General features: G+C 41.2%; 2 protein-coding genes across 8 annotated transcripts in view; one reads left to right on the top strand and one right to left on the bottom strand.

Annotated features, from left to right (window-relative positions):
* Nucleotides 1–632: 632 nt before the first annotated feature.
* The window catches only part of LOC116261764 (transcription initiation factor TFIID subunit 2), a 59691-nt gene continuing 38564 nt past the window's right edge, over nucleotides 633–21759 (bottom strand). For 3 of the 7 annotated variants that reach the window (XM_050079926.1, XM_050079930.1, XM_050079932.1), the window contains 2 exons: nucleotides 13881–14064; nucleotides 11985–13351 (listed from right to left, as the gene is read on the bottom strand). In XM_050079926.1, coding sequence (XP_049935883.1) covers nucleotides 12292–13351; nucleotides 13881–14064 — 1244 coding nt within the window. In that variant the 3' untranslated portion in view covers nucleotides 11985–12291. Of the gene's footprint in view, nucleotides 660–11984; nucleotides 13352–13880; nucleotides 14065–14136; nucleotides 14300–14371; nucleotides 14463–14559; nucleotides 14619–21759 lie in introns of those variants that run through there. The other 4 variants (XM_050079929.1, XM_050079928.1, XM_050079931.1 and 1 more) reach the window with 4 other exon arrangements.
* Nucleotides 8459–10891, top strand: LOC116261766 (dynamin-related protein 4C-like). The gene is made up of 2 exons (XM_031640614.2): nucleotides 8459–9712; nucleotides 9830–10891. The coding sequence occupies exons 1-2, from the start codon at nucleotides 8641–8643 to the stop codon at nucleotides 10738–10740; spliced, it is 1983 nt and encodes a 660-aa protein (XP_031496474.2). The 5' UTR covers nucleotides 8459–8640; the 3' UTR covers nucleotides 10741–10891.

The raw sequence follows: 21759 nt of genomic DNA, 5'->3' as shown, positions 1-21759 counted from the left end.
GGCCGGCAGGGAGACTTTCCGGGGGCGAGATCGGTCCCTTTGGATTCGCCACTCCCCAGAGGTGTTGTCTGAGGAGTTTGGCAATAGACGGTCGCTGGAGACAGCACTGGCGAAGTGATGAACAACCGCCGGAACGAACACGTTCGTTCAAAAACAGAAACCTTGTTTTCTTGGCAGGCGCCGACTTCAATATCGCAGAACCCGCTCTGATACCATGATAAAAAACGTGATAAAAAAACGTGAGAGAGACAATCATACAAGAGAACAACACAATTTACGTGGTTCGGCACTACGGCCTACATCCACGGAGGAGGAAGAAGACGATTTTTGTATTCACTCTGTTCTATTACATTCTAAGGGAAAGAGGGTTTTTATACAGGAAGATAACCACGAGAACGGCTATTTTATCTTTCCAAAAACTAGGAGAGGACCTCTTTCCCTTTTTTAATACAATCACAATCTAATCCTAACGGTAGGATATTGCTGATTGATGGGAGTATCAATCTTCTTCCATAAATCTTGCAACAGCCACAGCAGCTGAAACATTTTCCCCTTTGTTTGCTTCTTTGTTCCCCAACTTTGCCTTCTCTTTCTCACTTCGTCTTTTCTCTTTTTTCAGACGTTTCCTCTCCAAATACTCAGGGTCATCACGCTTCCGCCTCCCCTCCTTCTCTTTCTTCTTCACCTTCACCTTCAAGTCTGATTTCTGCTGTACACAATTTATCTCCATGCTATCGTGCATGTCTGAACTTCTACTGGGATTGTTGACCTGAACAGTGTCTGCATGCATAGCTGCATACCCCTCCGCTTCTCTTTCGACATCATCATTCTTGGTGCTAGGTGACGACCGGTCCTCCAATGCGACCCTCTTCGAGTCCACCAACACCACTCCCTTCGAATCGGCAGTGCATTGCAACTCCTTTCCGATGTCTTCCTCTTTGACAAACTTTGCACTCCCAACACTAGCAGTCATCCGGGATCCATGGTCATGTGAAGAGTTTACCTCTTCAACAATTTGATTGCTTATGCTGACAGGCTCGCTCATGATTCTCACAGGGGCATCTACCGATGCTGAGCTGCTACCTGCCAAATCCACTTCAATTGGCCTTCCTTGAGAGTTTTCCATCAGATGCTCCGTGTCAACTCTAGGAATTATAGAGTTCTGTTTAACTCGAATTTTTACCACAGGCAACCTGCGCTCAGTTCCATTAGATACTGCTTCTGCTTCCTTGTTTGTTTCAGCAGAATGGCATGCCTCCGATGAGACTACAGTCAATTCAGGAGGTGGCGGATCTTGTGGGTTTGAAATTTTTAATTTTAGCATCGATGGTCTAATCTGTGGTTCGCTACAGCTTTCTGGATCCGGCGGCATAGGGTGCACAGCAACCCTGGGAACACCATAAAGTGTGGGAGGCCTGAAAAAGAAACCAAACGCAGAATCAACAGGGACTCGCTGTTACAAACACTTCAAACAGAGATTGAAAAAGCCCTCATCTCATTTGAGTGTCGTTCCAAAATCTTTGAAAACCCATGATTCACGTGACAGTGACTTACCCATAAAAATAGTTCACAGGTCCTTATGGGCAAGCTTGTTCTTGGGCATTTTTCCATAATCTTTTTCTAGGAAAATTTTGAATATATAATAAAAAAATCGAAAACAATTAAATTAATAATTCTATATTAATTTTCTTAGAAGTACGTTGATGAAGATTCAAAATAGCTTTTAAAATCTGAAAATAACAAAAAAAAACGGAAACATAAGCTAAAGAAATATACAAAGATGCGAGAAATACTGTTTGGCAATATTTTGAAAATATTGCAGGACTTTCCATTCAAAAATAGCTTATGCTCTCCAAGTAATAAAAACGAATTAGCTTCAATATATTGCATATACAATTCTTCCTATGACATAACAGTCTCATTACAGTATATTTCATGCTTACCTTCCTGCAAGTGTGTGCAATATGCAGAATAACTGATGGCGAAGGAAGACATTATTGAAGGCCTTTAAACACCCAAGATGACGCAATAGTCCAATAAGAGTAGTGCTCTTTACGGTATCACAGGATCCAAATGCACAAATCGACTGACACATACGCAGGACATGCCTTGCTAGCTTAACTTGCCCTGCAGTGCAAAACAAGTTAACCTTGGATAATGGGGTTGGGGACAGCTAAGCATAAACAAGGGGTCCATTACCTCTCAGAGATGGCTCTTTGTCTATGAATTGCATAAACAAAATCAAGGCATCATCGAGGCCTTTTCCATGAAACTCTAGATCAAGGAGCGCTCTGCTTGCTTCTGTTCGAATTTGCCATAAAGCCACATTCTGGAATGGTCTTATGAGTTCTACAACACGGTCCTTGGAATGCAAGGAAGAGGCAGTTTAGTAGCAGAATCCAAAAGAACATGTAAAATATGAAATCAAACTCACAAGAGGCACAGCAACAGAGAGCTTCAGCGCAATTTGTGTCAGTGTCCGGATGCAATTTAGTGTCAAAATCCCATTATAGCTTGGCATCAACCTGATAGAAAGGTGTTCATATCATATGACTGAGCATTTCATCCCAAAGGATTCAGTGAATGCAAAAGATCAATATCAAAGCGTTTACAAAAGAAGACCTGTCAAACTGCAAGAGGCGATCAATTCGCTTGAGAAGAGAAAGGAAACTCAGAACACTCTGGAAGAAAATAAGAACAGTAAGAGCAGGACCACAACCAGGAAAAAAGCCCAGGTAAGTGTTGCAGAAATGGTGCCCAATGACAGATTGCATTACTATATGAAACCTTTGATAGAAGGAAACCAATGAAATAATTCTAAAGCCAACATGAACAACAAAAATAAATAAACCTTTGATAGAATGCGTTTTGCTGCAAAGTTTAGAGTGACACTGCAGCTCCAGAAGCTTCCAAGTATCTCCAGCCATAGGTAAACTTGGATGGTCATACATCCCATCCAATTCATGAACTCTGATACTCATCATGCCGAGCCATCCTACATCACTGAAACTGGCAACTGTGGACTCGACTGCAGCAGTGCAACCACGTAGAACTGCCAGCTCCATGATGTTTCTTCTTTTGTTATGGGACAAGCCCACTCTTCAATCATAAAAAGAGGTACTATCTGGCCAGGAAATTCAACATCTTCAATTATTAATTAATCTAGATTGGTTATCGTTAGTTTTTTTTTTTTTAATGCAATTTGACAGAAAATATGCGGATGCATCCTGAATCCCTTAATGCTCTAAGATAGGGAGTTGAGGGATCATGGGCATCTGAGAATTCGATTCAAAATTGCAAGGAATTGATGACCACTTTTTTCTATTAGAGTAAAAGACAGCCTTTGAGAAAAAAGTGCACAGTTTAACCAATATGTAAACAAATAAATTATATGAGAGGGCGACAGCCCACATGGCCACTCTGCAATTACAGTATATTGATGAAATTACACTCACAATATAAACAAATCATTGTTACCAAGGCAGAGCCAAGGTAGGGCCAGCTTGGGCCTGGCCCTATTTTAATTTTTTTTTAAATTACATGTAAATTTTAGAAAATTTCACTTGTTTCATAGAAATTTTTTTTAAAATGATATTTCAGTCTTAGTCAAAATTTAGAAACATTAATTCGGCCTTCCTTATGAAAAAATTTTAGCTCTACCCCTAGTTGTTAGGGTTGAGCCATTTATAGGGAAAGATAAACAGTTAGCAACTTGAGCTCCATTAGTTGGCTATGTCAGGTGAGCTTTAGAGATGAGATGGTTTGCTTTTAAATTAAGTTTTTCTGACTCAGCTCATTGTACTTTGAATTTGATAACTTGGAGTATATTTGGAAATAGACACGTTGTGTTCTATAAATATGTTTATAAAATTGTCTCTAAGAACATAACATAACTGGTCAGAGGTGTGCTCACACAGAAGGTATGTCATTGGTTCGAATTTTGTGGGTGCTAGTTCCCTGGATAATAAACGATGGGATCACAATACTCTAATAACATGATTCTCCATAACAAGGGCAACCTTCCAAGAGCAATATTGTGTATACAAAGGAACCCATCTTCTTTTCTCTTCGTATAAAAATCAAGCAGCAGGAGTCCTCATCCCACCATAAGTCGGACTCGCAAATTAAAAGATCCACCAGCTTTTCAGATTCGTTTCATATCCATCTCTTTTTCGAAGTTTCCGTCCAGAAAGCTAGGCTTTTCACCTTGTCTAGCTCAAGAAACTGGCTCTTTCTTTTCTTTTTTACCTTTGTTCATGAAGAAACCTACTGTTTCACTGGTTGCAACTTTGCCTACTCAGTCTTACCTTAGCGTTTGTGTCATCTCCTGCCTACATCTTAGCTTCCTATATCTTAGCTTTCTGGCCTCGAAATGTCCAACAAACTGATCGTTGGGCTGCTAGTGATTGATTCCCAGCAGCGGCTAGCAGCCAAGGCTCGACCCTTCCCTCGAAGGTAAACGGTCAATATTAAAGCCAGGAAAAAAGCACAGGTACATGTTGCAAAAACGAAATATGGAAATTTGAATGCGGCAATGGTGCCCAACGATAGGTTGCATTACTATATGAAACCTTTGATAGAAGGAAACCAATGAAATAATTTTGAAGGCAACACAAAATATAAAGAATCATTAAAGATAAACTCTACACTAAATGTGATATGACACACAAAATGTGTGCACAACATTCGCATTTATATACTTGTGATATGAATGAAATAATCAAGTAAATACACACTAAATGTGTGCACAACATTCACATTTATATACTTGTGATATGACACACAAGAAATGCAGATGCACATCCACATGTCAAGGATACATGGTTGCCAAAATGGGAATCTGAAACAGGAAGCCGTCCGACAACTGGAATTAGGATGCAGTCATTTCAGAACTTTGACACACAAAGACAAACAGCCCCTATAGAAAATAAAAAATTGCAATACGCATTTTAAACAATCCGTCTATCCAAAAAAAAAAAAAAAAAAAAAAACGCATCCAATTATGCTAGAAATTCAGTTTTAAAGACTAAGGAGATGAACAGAATAACAACATAAAGTCGACACGAATAAAACATGAAAAGATAAAGCCATTTCTCTAATTAAGTAGAGGGCATCACAAGCAACTAACCATATTGGAGGAACGCACGGATGAATAGGAAGTAAATTACAAACTCATAAATGTGGAGGCAGTTACCAGCGAAACTAAATAAGTCATGACTAGAAAATCATATCTTGTACAAATCTTGTTCTTAAAACCACAACAGAATCAGATGAAATATTATTCAAATCCATCCAAGTTCAAATCCAACGACTATCGTGGTGAGTTGCAGGTCAAACCACTTGTCTCATGAGTGAGGCTTATGCATTCAGATATTTGAATTTAATTACCGGCATTGCAGAATGAAGATGGCATTTGAATTATTTGATCGGACATTCATGTAGGACAAAATTTGAATCCAATTATTGGATATAATTTTCAATAATTGGATTTGGTTGGGCCTCATTTGGGAGGCATCCAGAGGCTGCTCGAAGAATCTCCGGCGACCGTAAAGAAGAGAACGCAGCTCAAGTAAAGCATTCAGTTGCTGCTGCGGGAGGGAAAGGACGCACCGTCATCCAAAGCATTGCCGCTCGCACCGTGACGGAGGGTGGCGGGAGTAAGAGAAAAGTCCTGTATCGAAGAGCAGGAGAAAGTGGAGGCTCCGCCCTGCTCTATAAATATGAGGCCGAGGGTGTCCGTTTTCGTCGAGGATCGGTTGGCTAAATATACCACTCTCGTCCTCGATGTTTGGTTTTGTATGTCAACCAAAACATATGGCCGATGCTATTTGTTGTCCTCACAAATTGTGAGCCACTTTCCACTCTAATGTCTGCATGCGTCAAAGTCTTCTTTTCATTGCCTTCGATCTTAAGCAAGCTTTCAATATTTAACATTCCCTTCTGGATATATCATCTAGCTTCAACTATGCTTGCCAAGTCTGTCATAATTGATCTTTGCAATAATCAAGGGAAGTCTATTGAGCCAAGTCTGTCATAATTGATCTCTGCAATAATCAAGGGAAGTCTATTTTACATAGTCAGATGACGGAATAAAGCTGTTATTAGGCCCCACGAATTCAGTTTATTTTGCAACCAACTAGTGATCACATAGGATGAATATATAATGGGTTGCAAAGGTTAGTTCTGCTTGCATATAATTTTTTAACTGCTTGCATATAATTTTTCATCCTTGATGTTTTTGTTATATTCGTCATCGGTTTTACAAATCATTGATGGCCAACTTCTTTGTCTATCTGGAGGCCCTCTTTGTTGGCCTTCAAAATTAAGTTGAACTGATTTGTTATACGCTCAATACATGAACGTCCATTCTGAGTCTTTTCTTGTTTCTTTCCTTTTCCCCATTCCCATTTACTCGTTCAAGGTACTGAATCTACTGACTAACTAGGAGAGAGAGACAGAGATCCAACGCAATGCACCATCACTTCGTGCTAGCCATTTATTTTCTTCCTTTCTTCGTCCTTCGCTTTCATGTATAGATTCATGCAATGCACCCATTGTTCAGCGACCTTGGACTTGTTGCGTCTCTTGAAATCTATATAAGTTGCTTCCATAAGATCAGTTATTGATGAATATGCGTATAGGCTGCTTGTGGATATGCATAAATTATTTAAAAGATGACGCTGGTGAGTTGCTTTCATATATCTTTCTTGCTTCTTTGTTTTTACTAAATAAGTTCTCTCTCCTCTCTCCTGATTGTCGTTTCATGCCTTATTCTCTTTTCCCTTAAACATGGAGTTGAGGTTACGTGTGTGAATAATCTATTGTCATTAACATTCTGTTTCTTCTTGAGTTCCACGAGAGAGATCAACTTTGTTGTGTTTGCCTCTCCTAGGCAACTGACTCTCCGACTTCTTGTGCATTTTTGGTTTTCCATCCGTGATATGATAAAGGGCAACCTTTCAAGAGCAATGTGGATCCCAAGGAACCCGCTCGTTCATCTTCTTCTCATATAATAAAATGCTGCAGGAATCCTCATCCCTAGACACAGCTTCACAAGTTATAAAGGGATATACACCAACTTTTCGGGTGACGATTCGAATTTCTAAATGTAAGTTTAACGAACAATGACCGGAAAACTCTCCCTACAGAAACAGAAAAGACATTGATAAAGCAACATCAAAACTACAATGTGGTGCCTAACATAAAACAAACGTTAACGTTACATGAATTGATTGTAAGTCGTTTAATTAACTTGATTGATGATTTACAAAATGCCACATGTAAAGTTATTTGTTGAAGTGTATGCTATCATTTATCTTATTAGAAAATTCACTATACAATACAAATTATCCAATTAAGGGATAGAAAGACACGCTTAGATATTATGTTTGGAGGTAACATAGTGAAAGTAATAATAAGTACCATAAATATAAGAGTGCATAAATGACGGATGAACAAAAACAATTCACAAAGAAAATGCAATGTGTTCTGTTGTCTCATTCCAAGCCTTTTAAGCAGCCTTCTTCTTTCTCCCCCAAGCTCTTCCTCTACCAATCACTTTCCTTCTGTTTTTTTTTTTTGACAACTACCTTGAAGCTTAATGTTCAAAACCGATGCAGGGCAAATAATGATAATCTCGGCCTTTTGGAGCCCTGCCACTCTGAAACCCTCCATTCCACATGTAAGGATGCAAATTAGTACAATTAGTTCAGCACTCGAGCTTGACTTGTATTAATAAACTAGAGTTGAGTTTGAGCTCCTGTTGAGTTAATAAAACACGAGTTATAAATGAGTCGAGCTCGAGTTATAAGAGCTTGAGTCGTTTAAACTTAACTTGGCTCGTGTTTTTCCTGTTTGTTAAACTTTATAAGTATATGGATAATCTTTTATGAATTTTATACCCTTCTTGTAGTTTGGATTTTTATTTCCAGAGAAAAATATATGAATCAAGTGAGCTTAAACATGTCAAACTTGAGCTCAGACACAGCTCAGACTCAAGTTAATTGACTTGATCTCGACCTCATTTTATAAAGCTCAATTCAAGCCAAGCTCGAGCTTAGCTGGCCTGTTGTACATTTTTAAGGGGAGTAACTTTCTCCGGATTAGTGCACAGTTTTTAGTGGGTTGGTATGGTTAATAACTAAAATATTTTTAATTTATGCAGAAAATGACTTTTTATAAAATAAAATTTAAAATGAAGTAAAAAAAAATATGAAAGAAATTTTTAATAAATTAACAAAATATACTTCCCTCATCACGCACGATTATCCGCGCAGGAAACGTTCCCTCGCGAATCGAACGACTACCACGATTCTCCAAGCACTTAACTTTCTATCGCGAATCGGAACGACCACCACGATTCTCCAAGCACTCAACTTTCTACCGTAAATCGGAACGACTAGCTTGGTAATTAAGGTAGTACACCTTCCACCGTCCACAGCCCTGCATCTCTTCCTCCGTCCCTAGTAAAATCTTCTATATATAAACACAAGATAGATGCCCATGCTGCCATTCACACCTCTGTCAACCAAGGTCCTTCCTGCTTCTGGCTTCTGGTGCTCTCCCATCTTCTACTATCCCTCTCTCTCGTCTATGGTCCTGCATTCCATTGGTCGCCGCCATTTTTACAACTAGTCGCCGATGGCCAAGTCTTGCAAGGAGGAGTCCAAACTCGCACATATGCCACACCTGGCTTCATCCTACGAGAAGCGGATCCGCCCGCTTTTGGATGCCGTCGACCGGCTCCGGCGATTGAACGTGATGAAGGAAGGCATCCAGCTGCCTACCATTGTGGTTGTGGGTGATCAGTCCAGCGGCAAGTCGAGCGTGCTAGAGTCGCTTGCAGGGATAAGCCTCCCCAGAGGACAAGGCATCTGCACCAGGGTGCCCCTCATCATGAGGCTGCAAAGTCACCAGCAAGAGGATCCGGAGCTAACCCTTGAATATCAAGGCAAGTCCGTCCGTTCCTCCGAAGAGGACATAGCAGATGACATCGTTGCGGCCACCGAAGAGGTTGCAGGCGATGGGAAGAGCATATCGAACACCCCCCTGACCTTGGTGGTGAGGAAGAGAGGCATGCCGGACCTCACCATGATCGACCTCCCTGGCATAACCAGAGTGCCTGTTCACGGCCAGCCGGAAGACATCTACGAGCAGATCGCTGGCTTGATCATGGAGTACATCAGCCCTAAGGAGAGCATCATACTCAACGTGCTTTCCGCCACTGTCGACTTCCCAACCTGTGAATCCATCCGCATGTCGCAGAGCGTCGACAAAACCGGCGAGAGGACCCTGGCTGTTGTCACCAAAGTGGACAAGTCGCCCGAAGGCCTTCTAGAGAAGGTGACTTCCGATGACGTGAATATTGGACTTGGTTACGTTTGTGTTAGAAATCGAGTCGGGGACGGAGAATCATATGCAGATGCGAGGAGGACAGAGGCAGAGCTTTTCAGAAGCCATCCTCTTTTGTCGAAGATCGATAAGTCGATCGTCGGCGTTCCTGTGTTGGCACAAAGGCTGACGCAGATTCAAGCTTCGATACTTGCGAAGTGCTTGCCGGACATCGTCACAAAGGTGAACGAGAAGCTTAACCAGAACATGGCGGAGCTGAACGAGCTCCCCAAATGCTTGAGTACAGTCTCCGATGCAATGGCGGCGTTCATGAAGATAGTTGGTGCGTCGAAGGAGTCGCTTCGAAAGATAATTTTAAGAGGTACTGTTACATGTGACTTTAATTTTGCGAGATTTGTATTCTTTGGTTTCTCGCAGTAGCTCTGTTAACATCGTCTTTGCATGTGCTCTGTTTTGTGGTCCCTGTTCTGTGCAACAGGGGAGTATGAGGAGTTTCCTGATGAGGAGGACATGCACTGTACGGGGCGGCTGGCGAAGATGCTGGACGAATATGCAAATGATCTGCGCACCAACTATGGTGATGAAGGGCTGCTGCCATCTAAATTTCTGGTGGAGGAGATGCGTGTGTTGGTGGAGTCGCAAGGAATGTGTCTCCCCAACTTCCTCCCTCGAGTGGCCTTCCTCGCCTTGCTGCGCGAGAAAGTTAGGCGTGTCTCCAATTCGCCGACCCAATTCATCAACATGGTGTGGAGCTATCTGGAAGCTGTGGTTCTTCGGGTGTTTATAATGCATTCCGAGTCCTATCCCCAGCTGCAGATCTCGGTGAAAAGGGCAGTTCAAAGTGTCATGAATAAGAGGAGGATTTTCTCTGTGGAGCGCGTAAAAGAGATGGTGGAGACGGAAAAGATCGCGGACTACACCTGCAATCCTGAATACAGGAGCACATGGTCGAGCTTCATAAGTAAACAAAATGAGTTGATGGACAAGGTGAAGGGAACTCTAATGGGAAACACTGTGGAAATTGAAGGGTGTGGAGTCGACATCAAGCACCTGAGGGACAAAAATCCTCTTCTAGTGGAACAGGCCTTCGATATGAAAATGAGGGTGGTGGCTTACTGGAAGATTGTTCTGATGAGGTTGGTTGATAATGTGGCACTGCATCTCCTCTTTGCCTTGCAAAAGCTGGTGACTGAGCAGCTAGACGCCGGCATCATCGACGACTTGGTTGGGCCTCACTTGGGAGGCATCGAGAGGATGCTCGAAGAATCGCCGGCGATTGTGAACAAGCGAAGTCAGCTTAGCCGCAGCATTGAATTGCTCCGGGAGGCGAAGGATGCACTATCATTCATAGGGGACCGCATTGCTGCTCCCACAAAGGAGGTGGACTGATTTTGGCGTGGCATTTGCAGTGTATCTTGGTTTTGTGTGTCTTCGTCTCCTTGTCAGTCTCTGCTTATGGTTAGCTTCTTCCAAAAACATGGTATACATGTGTTTTAGTTTTGGGTTCAATTTCTACAGACTTGTGGTATGAGTTTTTATAACTATTTATGTTTTAGCAGCAAAGTTGCCGTCTTCCTATAATTAAAATATCGCCATACTCACCCCAATACCGACGTTTCGCAGAAGCATGTCCGTAAGAAGCAGAAAGAGGGAGAGAGATGTTTTTTACTCCATTACTGCCTCTCAAAGGCTTCTATGCAGATCTATTTTGGATCGGGTTCCCCACAAAATCATGGAAATTACAGTTGAATCGGAATTGGGTAGTACTATGTCCAATAAAATATCGTTTAATTCCCTGCCCATTATATCTATCATCTAGATCTGCGCATATATCCAGCCATTTTGGGCATAAAATCTTCTGCGTTTGGACATTGCAGCCATCTATTAAGTCATATTTTTGACAATTAAAAATAATAAAACTACTAGACAGCCCATGTGGTGGTTAGAAAAATCTTCAAACGAAACTTTTCTCTTAAAGGATGTTTGATATCTTCAAATTTGATATCTTTATCATTTAGAAACAGTGAATTTAAAATTCAACCTTTCTCTTCAAAATCTTAAATCTATTTTCTCAATGAAAAGAAGTAAATGAGGATTTTAAGTGTGGATTTTATGTCTAACTTAAGATCCTTAGATTAATGAACCATGAATTTTATCGCAGATCATTTGGTTTACCGGCAAACATGCTACCTCAGATCCACATCATATCTACCCCGACTGCAGAGCACTGCTCCTGGGGACCTCTGTAATCACTTCCTCTCTTCACAGTCCAAGATGACATGCATGAAAAGAACATATATATATATATATATCGAGAGAGAGAGAGAGAGAGAGAGAGAGAGAGAGAAAAGGGAGACTAAATCGGTTCACTTGGTGTGGATAGCGGCTGCTCTTAACCCTATATCAACACTCTTCAATAACATGAGATAATACTCTCCAAAATCCAATTGCGAACATGGGTAGTACACTTGCTCCAATGTAAGTCGAGTGCCCTGATCTCCTAATGTTTACAACAGTTTGACCAAGAAAATGCGAACTAGTCAGTTGAAACGTATAGATCTGCTCGTGTGCTTGCTTATCTATCATGTTCTCACCCATTTGCCGACAACTGATATTACAAACCGTCCAAAAAAGGCAAGCTGGTATAGACATTCTTAAATGAAATAAAAATTTACAAGGAATTACAACGCTTTACATCAATTTGGTAACCGCCTGAGTTACAAGAGAATCTGAGATAAATGTTCAACTACACCATTTTGGGGAAAAACATCTGCCTTTTCTTTTCCCTTTGGTTCGTGGATACACTACAATGGAATTGATACAGAGGCTCTGCCAGCAACCTCGAGGATCAAAGATGCGATCGGTTTGCTTGACAAATGAAAAAACAAGCAAGAAATAAGTTGACTAGCAAAACTGGCGCTAAACCCGACCCATCCAGCCTTATAGATCTGGCTGTGACTGACTAATTATATTTCGACCCTTGAATTTGAGTCGGATTTTAGGCAATGAACTACCAACTTCAGAAGCCTCCACTTTAGTTTCCGCAACGTTTGTTGGTCTATGTTCAACCGCAGCAGGATTCGTCGTCTGCAATTTGGCATATTTAACACTTGCCACAGCAGCTGAAACATTTTCCCCTTTGTTTGCTTCTTTGTTCCCCAACTTTGCCTTCTCTTTCTCACTTCGTCTTTTCTCTTTTTTCAGACGTTTCCTCTTCAAATACTCAGGGTCATCACGCTTCCGCCTCCCCTCCTTCTCTTTCTTCTTCACCTTCACCTTCAAGTCTGATTTCTGCTGTAAACAATTTATCTCCATGCTATCGTGCATGTCTGAACTTCTACTGGGATTGTTGACCTGAACAGTGTCTGCATGCATAGCTGCATACCCCTCCGCTTCTCTTTCGACATCATCATTCTTGGTGCTAGGTGACGACCGGTCCTCCAATGCGACCCTCTTCGAGTCCACCAACACCACTCCCTTCGAATCGGCAGTGCATTGCAACTCCTTTCCGATGTCTTCCTCTTTGACAAACTTTGCACTCCCAACACTAGCAGTCATCCGGGATCCATGGTCATGTGAAGAGTTTACCTCTTCAACAATTTGATTGCTTATGCTGACAGGCTCGCTCATGATTCTCACAGGGGCATCTACCGATGCTGAGCTGCTACCTGCCAAATCCACTTCAATTGGCCTTCCTTGAGAGTTTTCCATCAGATGCTCCGTGTCAACTCTAGGAATTATAGAGTTCTGTTTAACTCGAATTTTTACCACAGGCAACCTGCGCTCAGTTCCATTAGATACTGCTTCTGCTTCCTTGTTTGTTTCAGCAGAATGGCATGCCTCCGATGAGACTACAGTCAATTCAGGAGGTGGCGGATCTTGTGGGTTTGAAATTTTTAATTTTAGCATCGATGGTCTAATCTGTGGTTCGCTACAGCTTTCTGGATCCGGCGGCATAGGGTGCACAGCAACCCTGGGAACACCATAAAGTGTGGGAGGCCTGAAAAAAGAAACCAAACGCAGAATCAACAGGGACTCGCTGTTACAAACACTTCAAACAGAGATTGAAAAAGCCCTCATCTCATTTGAGTGTCGTTCCAAAATCTTTGAAAACCCATGATTCACGTGACAGTGACTTACCCATAAAAATAGTTCACAGGTCCTTATGGGCAAGCTTGTTCTTGGGCATTTTTCCATAATCTTTTTCTAGGAAAATTTTGAATATATAATAAAAAAATCGAAAACAATTAAATTAATAATTCTATATTAATTTTCTTAGAAGTACGTTGATGAAGATTCAAAATAGCTTTTAAAATCTGAAAATAACAAAAAAAAACGGAAACATAAGCTAAAGAAATATACAAAGATGCGAGAAATACTGTTTGGCAATATTTTGAAAATATTGCAGGACTTTCCATTCAAAAATAGCTTATGCTCTCCAAGTAATAAAAACGAATTAGCTTCAATATATTGCATATACAATTCTTCCTATGACATAACAGTCTCATTACAGTATATTTCATGCTTACCTTCCTGCAAGTGTGTGCAATATGCAGAATAACTGATGGCGAAGGAAGACATTATTGAAGGCCTTTAAACACCCAAGATGACGCAATAGTCCAATAAGAGTAGTGCTCTTTACGGTATCACAGGATCCAAATGCACAAATCGACTGACACATACGCAGGACATGCCTTGCTAGCTTAACTTGCCCTGCAGTGCAAAACAAGTTAACCTTGGATAATGGGGTTGGGGACAGCTAAGCATAAACAAGGGGTCCATTACCTCTCAGAGATGGCTCTTTGTCTATGAATTGCATAAACAAAATCAAGGCATCATCGAGGCCTTTTCCATGAAACTCTAGATCAAGGAGCGCTCTGCTTGCTTCTGTTCGAATTTGCCATAAAGCCACATTCTGGAATGGTCTTATGAGTTCTACAACACGGTCCTTGGAATGCAAGGAAGAGGCAGTTTAGTAGCAGAATCCAAAAGAACATGTAAAATATGAAATCAAACTCACAAGAGGCACAGCAACAGAGAGCTTCAGCGCAATTTGTGTCAGTGTCCGGATGCAATTTAGTGTCAAAATCCCATTATAGCTTGGCATCAACCTGATAGAAAGGTGTTCATATCATATGACTGAGCATTTCATCCCAAAGGATTCAGTGAATGCAAAAGATCAATATCAAAGCGTTTACAAAAGAAGACCTGTCAAACTGCAAGAGGCGATCAATTCGCTTGAGAAGAGAAAGGAAACTCAGAACACTCTGGAAGAAAATAAGAACAGTAAGAGCAGGACCACAACCAGGAAAAAAGCCCAGGTAAATGTTGCAGAAATGGTGCCCAATGTTGCAGAAATAAACCTTCGATAGAATGCGTTTTGCTGCAAAGTTTAGAGTGACACTGCAGCTCCAGAAGTTTCCAAGTATCTCCAGCCATAGGTAAACTTGGATGGTCATACATCCCGTCCAATTCATGAACTCTGATACTCATCATGCCGAGCCATCCTACATCACTGAAACTGGCAACTGTGGACTCGACTGCAGCAGTGCAACCACGTAGAACTGCCAGCTCCATGATGTTTCTTCTTTTGTTATGGGACAAGCCCACTCTTCAATCATAAAAAGAGGTACTATCTGGCAAGGAAATTCAACATCTTCAATTATTAATTAATCTAGATTGGTTATCGTTAGTTTTTTTTTTTTTAATGCAATTTGACAGAAAATATGCGGATGCATCCTGGATCCCTTAATGCTCTAAGATAGGGAGTTGAGGGATCATGGGCATCTGAGAATTCGATTCCCAAATTCAAAATTGCAAGGAATTGATGACCACTTTTTTCTATTAGGCCACGTTTGATGCGCGCAGATATTACTGTGCATGGGATGAAATTTACCGTTTTTGTACGGTTTTTCACAAGCATATCAAACGCAGGAAATTTTCCCCTGCAAAAACAGTACGATAGGGGTAACTTTACCCCGGAAAAAAGTCGGACCTTCAGAGGTCCGACTTTTTTCCGTGGATTTTTTTCCTGCCCATTAGGAAGGGCGACGGAGAAGAAGGGCGCTGTGAAAAGCCGAGAGGGAGCGCAAGACCTCTTCCATGGCAACGCTGGCACTGATGGATGCCAACACCAGCCGCATAAGGATAAGGGAGGGTGGAGGGAGGGCCGTATCCACTAATAGTGGAAGGGAGAGGAAAGAGGCAAGGGCCACTGCACGGCGGCCCACACTTCACTCATTCTTCCTCTTCTTCCTCCTCCCCTTTCCTACCATATGCACACTGGAGTTGGGAGAGCTCAACGCAGCCCATTCGGTTGTACTTACCTCCGGCAAGCAGGGATCTGGCGCAGACGCGTCCCATGACCAGCCATATCCATGGCGTGGCAGCAGTGATGGCGGTGAGTGCAGTGTGGCTGTAAGGGGAGGTGAGGGATGTCCGGCTTCACCTTCTCCCCTCACCAAGACGACGAACACTGAATTTTTTACCTTGAAAAAGATTTCCAGGCCATCAAACATGGCATGGAAGAAGGAAACTTTACCTTAGGTAAACTTACCCTGGATTTTTTCCCTTGAAAAAATCTTCCCTATGAAAAAATCCAGGCCATCAAACGTGGCCTTAGAGTAAAAGACAGCCTTTGAGAAAAAAGTGCACAGTTTAATTCATCGCTTGGGTGCTGGATTTTGTTTCTATATTCTTAGTTCCATTAATTCGCTCGGTGGTTATGTGGATTCCCCTGTGCACGAACATTGTGCACAATTTTAGTCTCAGTTATTTGCGTGGTGGTTGTGTATACCCCTGCGGGCACGAGATTGAGTGTGCAATGACCATAGTCGCATCATTAAAATACAAAAGGAAACTATTTAAAAAGGTTAGGAATGATCGTGACGCAGTCTGAAATGGCCATTACTTTTTAAAAAAAAATTCAAAATCACCCAAACCCTCCTTTGATGTATACTTGTTGCGTGCACGCAACTGTGAAAAACCCTAATTAATTTGCTTCACTACGATCAGTTATCCATGAAGATATAAGTTTGCCAATATGCATAAACTTGTTAAGTGATCACATTTTCTAGATCTAAGATCATCAGTGGTGTAAACAACATGCCCCCCCATGAAAAACTTGAAAGCGTCCGGGAGTCATAGAGTACTTTCTTTCTCTCTCTCTCTCTCTGTATGTATATATATATATATACAGAGAGAGAGAGAGAGAGAGAGAGAGAGAAGATACGGAAAGATGGTATTCTTTTTTTTTTAGTATTTGTCTTTTAATTTGTACTTCTGGCTCCGCTATTAGAGCCATACAGACTGCAGAAGCGAGAGAGGAAAACTTACAATGGCAGAACCATAAATTTTGGCGTGAGAGCATTAATTTCAAAAAAAGCTTACATCCTTCAAATACATAATAATGATTGCAAGATGTTAAACAAATAGTTGGAGACAACCAATATGTAAACAAATAAATTATATGAGAGGGCGACAGCCCACATGGCCACTCTGCAATTACAGTATATTGATGAAATTACACTCACAATATAAACAAATCATTGTTACCAAGGCAGAGCCAAGATAGGGCCAGCTTGGGCCTTGGCCCTATTTTAATTTTTTTTTAAATTACATGTAAAATTTTAGAAAATTTCATTTGTTTTATAGAATTTTATTTGTAAAATGATACTTCAGCCTTAGTCAAAATTTAGAAACATTAATTCGGTCTTCCTTATGAAAAAATTTTAGCTCTGCCCCTAGTTGTTACAGTAAGAGCCATCTATAGGGAAAGATACAACTTGAGCTCTATTAGTTGGCTATGTCAGGTGAGCTTTAGAGATGAGATGGTTTGCTTTTAAATTAAGTTTTTCTGACTCAGCTCATTGTACTTTGAATTTGATAACTTGGAGTATATTTGGAAATAGAAACGTTGTGTTTTATAAATATGTTTATAAAATTGTCTCGAAGAACATAACATAACTGGTCAGAGGTGTGCTCACACAGAAGGTATGTCATTGGTTTGAATTTTGTGGGTGCTAGTTCCCTGGATAATAAACGATGGGATCACAATATTCTAATAACATGATTCTCCATGCATAACAAGGGCAACCTTCCAAGAGCAATATTGTGGATACAAAGGAACCCATCTTCTCTTCTCTTCGTATAAAAATAAAGCAGCACGAGTTCTCATCCCACCATAAGTCGGACTCGCAAATCAAAAGATCCACCAGCTTTTCAGATTCGTTTCATATCCATCTCTTTTTGGAAGTTTCCGTCCAGAAAGCTAGGCTTTTCACCTTGTCTAGCTCAAGAAACTGGCTCTTTCTTTTCTTTTTTACCTTTGTTCATGAAGAAACCTACTGTTTCACTGGTTGCAACTTTGCCTACTCAGTCTTACCTTAGCGTTTGTGTCATCTCGTGCCTACATCTTAGCTTCCTATATCTTAGCTTTCTGGCCTCGAAATGTCCAACAAACTGATCGTTGGGCTGCTAGTGATTGATTCCCAATTACAAGCAGCGGCTAGCAGCCAAGGCTCGACCCTTCCCTCTAAGGTAAGATGCTTGTTTTTGTGGCTTCAAGATGACTTGTATATCGGTGATCTCTCTTTTGCAGCAGAGAGAGTTGACACTCCTAACATTCAAAATGTAGACTGGCTACAATTACCAGCCCTTAACCCCAACTGTTACACTCCTAACATTCAAAATGTAGACTGGCTACAACGTGTATTGGTGAAAATATACGTTGGGTCGGCTTCTTATCGATACGATCCAAGCCTGATCATATAGGAATTTTCTTTCTATTTTTCAAGAAATTATTTACATCATTTTTAAAAAAATTCAAAATTAAAACTCATCCGGCTGGGCTAGAGAGGACAAAAGCAACTCGACTGCCCTGATCTCCTAATGAATGAAGGAACAATGTGAAATGAATTTCCCGTAGAAGTTAAAAGTTCAAACCTAAGGGATACTTAACTAAGTCCAAAACATTGACCATTTAGAAGTGACCTGAGATTTTCTTTCAACCGCTATACCGGCACGTTTATCTGGACGAGTCTTGAATGGATCAAATCACATGATTCATATTTGGATGTCGTATCCCAAGTCGAGGAGCGATATGGGTTTGCAAGTGATCGAGGCAACAATGTGGCACTTCAAAAGATCCGTCTCTTGTTTAAATTTGTGAGTGTTGTTTTTTTTTTTTTTTCAAGTTGAAAACAAAATTGTGAGAAAAAATCGGTTGATTGTGTTGGTTTTTATCTTTTTTTTTTTTCAAGTTGAAAACAAAATTGTTAAGGGACCAATTTCTGACCAAATAAAACAAGAACAGAAGCATAAGAGTGGGTTTGATCATTATTTTTCAGGAGCAATCTTAAAAACTTATAAAAACAGTTGTTAAAATGGTTGTTTACATATTTCCTACGATTTTTCAAACTGTAACTAAAACGGTAAAATGGGGAGAGAATCGAAACATGCCGAACCAAAACCCAAACTAAAAAATTGAGTTGGGTCGTTACAGATAAGCTGGGCTTGGCCAAGGCGCTGGTTGATCCCAGCCGAGTCCAGAGACCGGACGCGCCCCAAGCCCAGTCTTAGTCGAGTCGGCCCATGGGGTTGCCCATCACATCGGGCCTGAGTCGGCGGATGCGCTCAGAGGCCGTACCCTGCGGCACGATCATTTTGTCATCATTCCCGGCGGCTACAGCTGCGGGGAGGAGGCCGGATTTCGCTCTCAACCGATCCGACCCGAAAAGGCGAGAGACTGACTGCTTGCCAGTCGCCGGCAGCTAAGGCTGGGCATCGGACCGGCCCGGCCCGGTCCGTTAAAAATGAAAAAATCAAAGCCCGGCATTCAAAACAGACTGGTCCGAGGCCCAGCCCGTTTCTAAACGAGTCGGGTCGGGCCCATGTAATATCAAGCATCAGGCTTCGTAAACCATGTGCACTTACTAGAATAACAAAAACAAGAACAACACCAACCAGTAGAAAGTAGTCCTCTCGAGGAGCACTCGATGCAACCGACGATGAAGCAAGTAGAGCAGTTGTGCGATGGCGGCGACCGACGGGAGGACCGGAGGAGGCAGCCTAGGGGCGATGGCCATTGAGAAAGACTAGAGAAGGCACTCTCGAGCTCGCGGCGATGAAATTTCTTAATGAAACAAAAGAGGAAAAGAAAACTTAACTCATAACCCTAAGTTCCTAATTCTCTAAGTTCATTTTTTTTTAAGAAAGAAAATAAGAAAACCCATGTCGGGCTTATCGGGCCGCCACCGATCACAGTGGCAGGCCCGGGCCGGGCCGGGCCGAGCCCGATAAATTTGGCATGAAAACTTTTTTGTCAAGGCCCGGGCCCGGGCTCATGGCGGGCCGAGTACCGGTACCCGGCCGGACCCGGACCGGGCCGAGTACCGGGTACCCGGCGGTGGCCTGTCCCGGTGCCCAGGCGTACCCGCAGCTCGCGTGCTGAACGTGGCCTTCCACACGTTCCATATGGCTTGACACGTGTGGATACGGGTCTGTGCATTAATACAATACGATCCAATACCCGAAAGGACTTTGACTTCCGGGCATACCCGGTTTCTTGGAACATAGCTTCGTTCGAAGGCTTATTCATTATGTTCTCCCTTTGCTTTTCATTCCTCACTTTAAGACACCTTTTTCCAAACTACTGTCGGTAGGTTCTTTTTAAAATCTGATGCCGGAACATGTGAGTGGCCGAGCACATAGTGACTAGTGTGGGCACTGCCCACATCAGCTTTATAAATTTTACTTATTTTTAATAATTATATATATATATATATGTTAAAAGTTAAGGTTATTAGATTAGTGTTCCTATCTGTAGTTTTCATTGAGGCAAGAGCTGGTAGACGACATTTTTTATTTTGAATTTTTGATGCGCAAACTTTTTATACTTTAAACAAAGGGCTACCTAACATAGAAGATAAAGTGTGACGGGAATGGCTCCCCTACAACGTTGCCTTGTGCCCAAAGAGGACAAGGGGTTGGGATGGTTTTCATCATTTAAGTGGTAAGATGAAATGCTTTTGATCTTGCTCACTCAAAAAATATAACTATTGTGTTTTTTTGTTTTCAAAAAGTAATTGTGCGTATCTATATTGAAAAGCTTCATAGCATATACGAAGTAAACATGCATTAACACTACATGAAGTGACTGTAAGTCGTGTAATTAACTTAATGATTATTTTCAAAATGTCATATGCAAAGTTGTTTGTTGAAGTGTATGCTATCATTTATGTTATTCGAAAGATAACTATACATTATAAATCATGCGTAGGGATAGAGAGACATGCTTAGATATTATGTTTGGATCGAGGAGAAGAATATATGAATCATCTCTTTTTAGTTGCTCTCGAATAATTCTCCTAAAATGCTCAGAATCAATGACAATGGCGAAATAAAAAGTTGGGCAAGAGGACAGGAATCTGACTCTCATCCACTCCCGAAAGAAGAAACCAAGTGTTCTTTTGTCTTTGTTGTAAGCCTTTTAAGTAGCCATCTTTTCTTCTTCCCCAAGTTCTTCCTCCACCAACTTCTTTAAAACTACCGTGAAGCTTACTTACTGGTGTTGACAACCGATGCAGGGCAAATAATGATGACCTCAGGTCTTGGAGCTCTGCCACTATGCAACCCTCCATTCTACATGTAGCATAAATAATTAGCTCAGCCGGTCAACTACAACTAATAAACTGGAGTCAGCTCCAACTCTCCTTGAGTTAATAAAATTCGAGTTATAAACGAGTCGAGTTTGTGTTATAAGAGCTTGACTCGTTTAAACTCAATTGGGCTCGTGTGTTTCTTGTTTCTTATTTTTTAAGAGTATAACGATAACTTTTTTTTTCAATTTTATACCCTTCTTGCAGTTTTTATTTTTATTTAAAAAACATATATATCAATCAAGTGAACTTAAACGAGTTAAGCTTGACCTCAGACTTAGTTTATCGAAAGTTGAGCTCAGACTCAAGTTAATTGAGTCGGCCTCATTTCATAAAGCACAACTCAAGCCAAGCTGAGCTAACTTGTTGTGCATTCTTATCAACCTTATTGTTATACAGTACGTTGTGTGCTTGTGATTTGATTGATCATAAATGTTCTTTTTTCTTTTTGCTTGTTTTCTATTAAACGCTGTACCCATGGAGGAAAAAAACTTAAAGATGGGAAAGGACTGGTTCTCGTGCTTTCCAGCAGCTTCTTACAAAACTTTCCTTCATTCATAAGTTGCTTCTGTTGCAAGCTTACTGATATGTTTCATCTTTGCTTTTCATTCCTCACTTTTAAGACCTTTTTTCCAACTTACACTCAGTCCAAAGTAGTGGAACAGTAAAAAAAGCTGTAACCTAAGGATTTATATTTTCGTTTAGAAAGAACTTCAACTCAAATAATTCGAAATCATGTTATATGCAGGGC

Source organism: Nymphaea colorata, chromosome 10 (assembly GCF_008831285.2).
Source record: "Nymphaea colorata isolate Beijing-Zhang1983 chromosome 10, ASM883128v2, whole genome shotgun sequence".
NCBI lineage: Eukaryota > Viridiplantae > Streptophyta > Magnoliopsida > Nymphaeales > Nymphaeaceae > Nymphaea > Nymphaea colorata.
The sequence above is the reverse complement of the archived record's forward strand: the minus strand, read 5'-3'. Positions and strand labels throughout refer to the sequence as shown.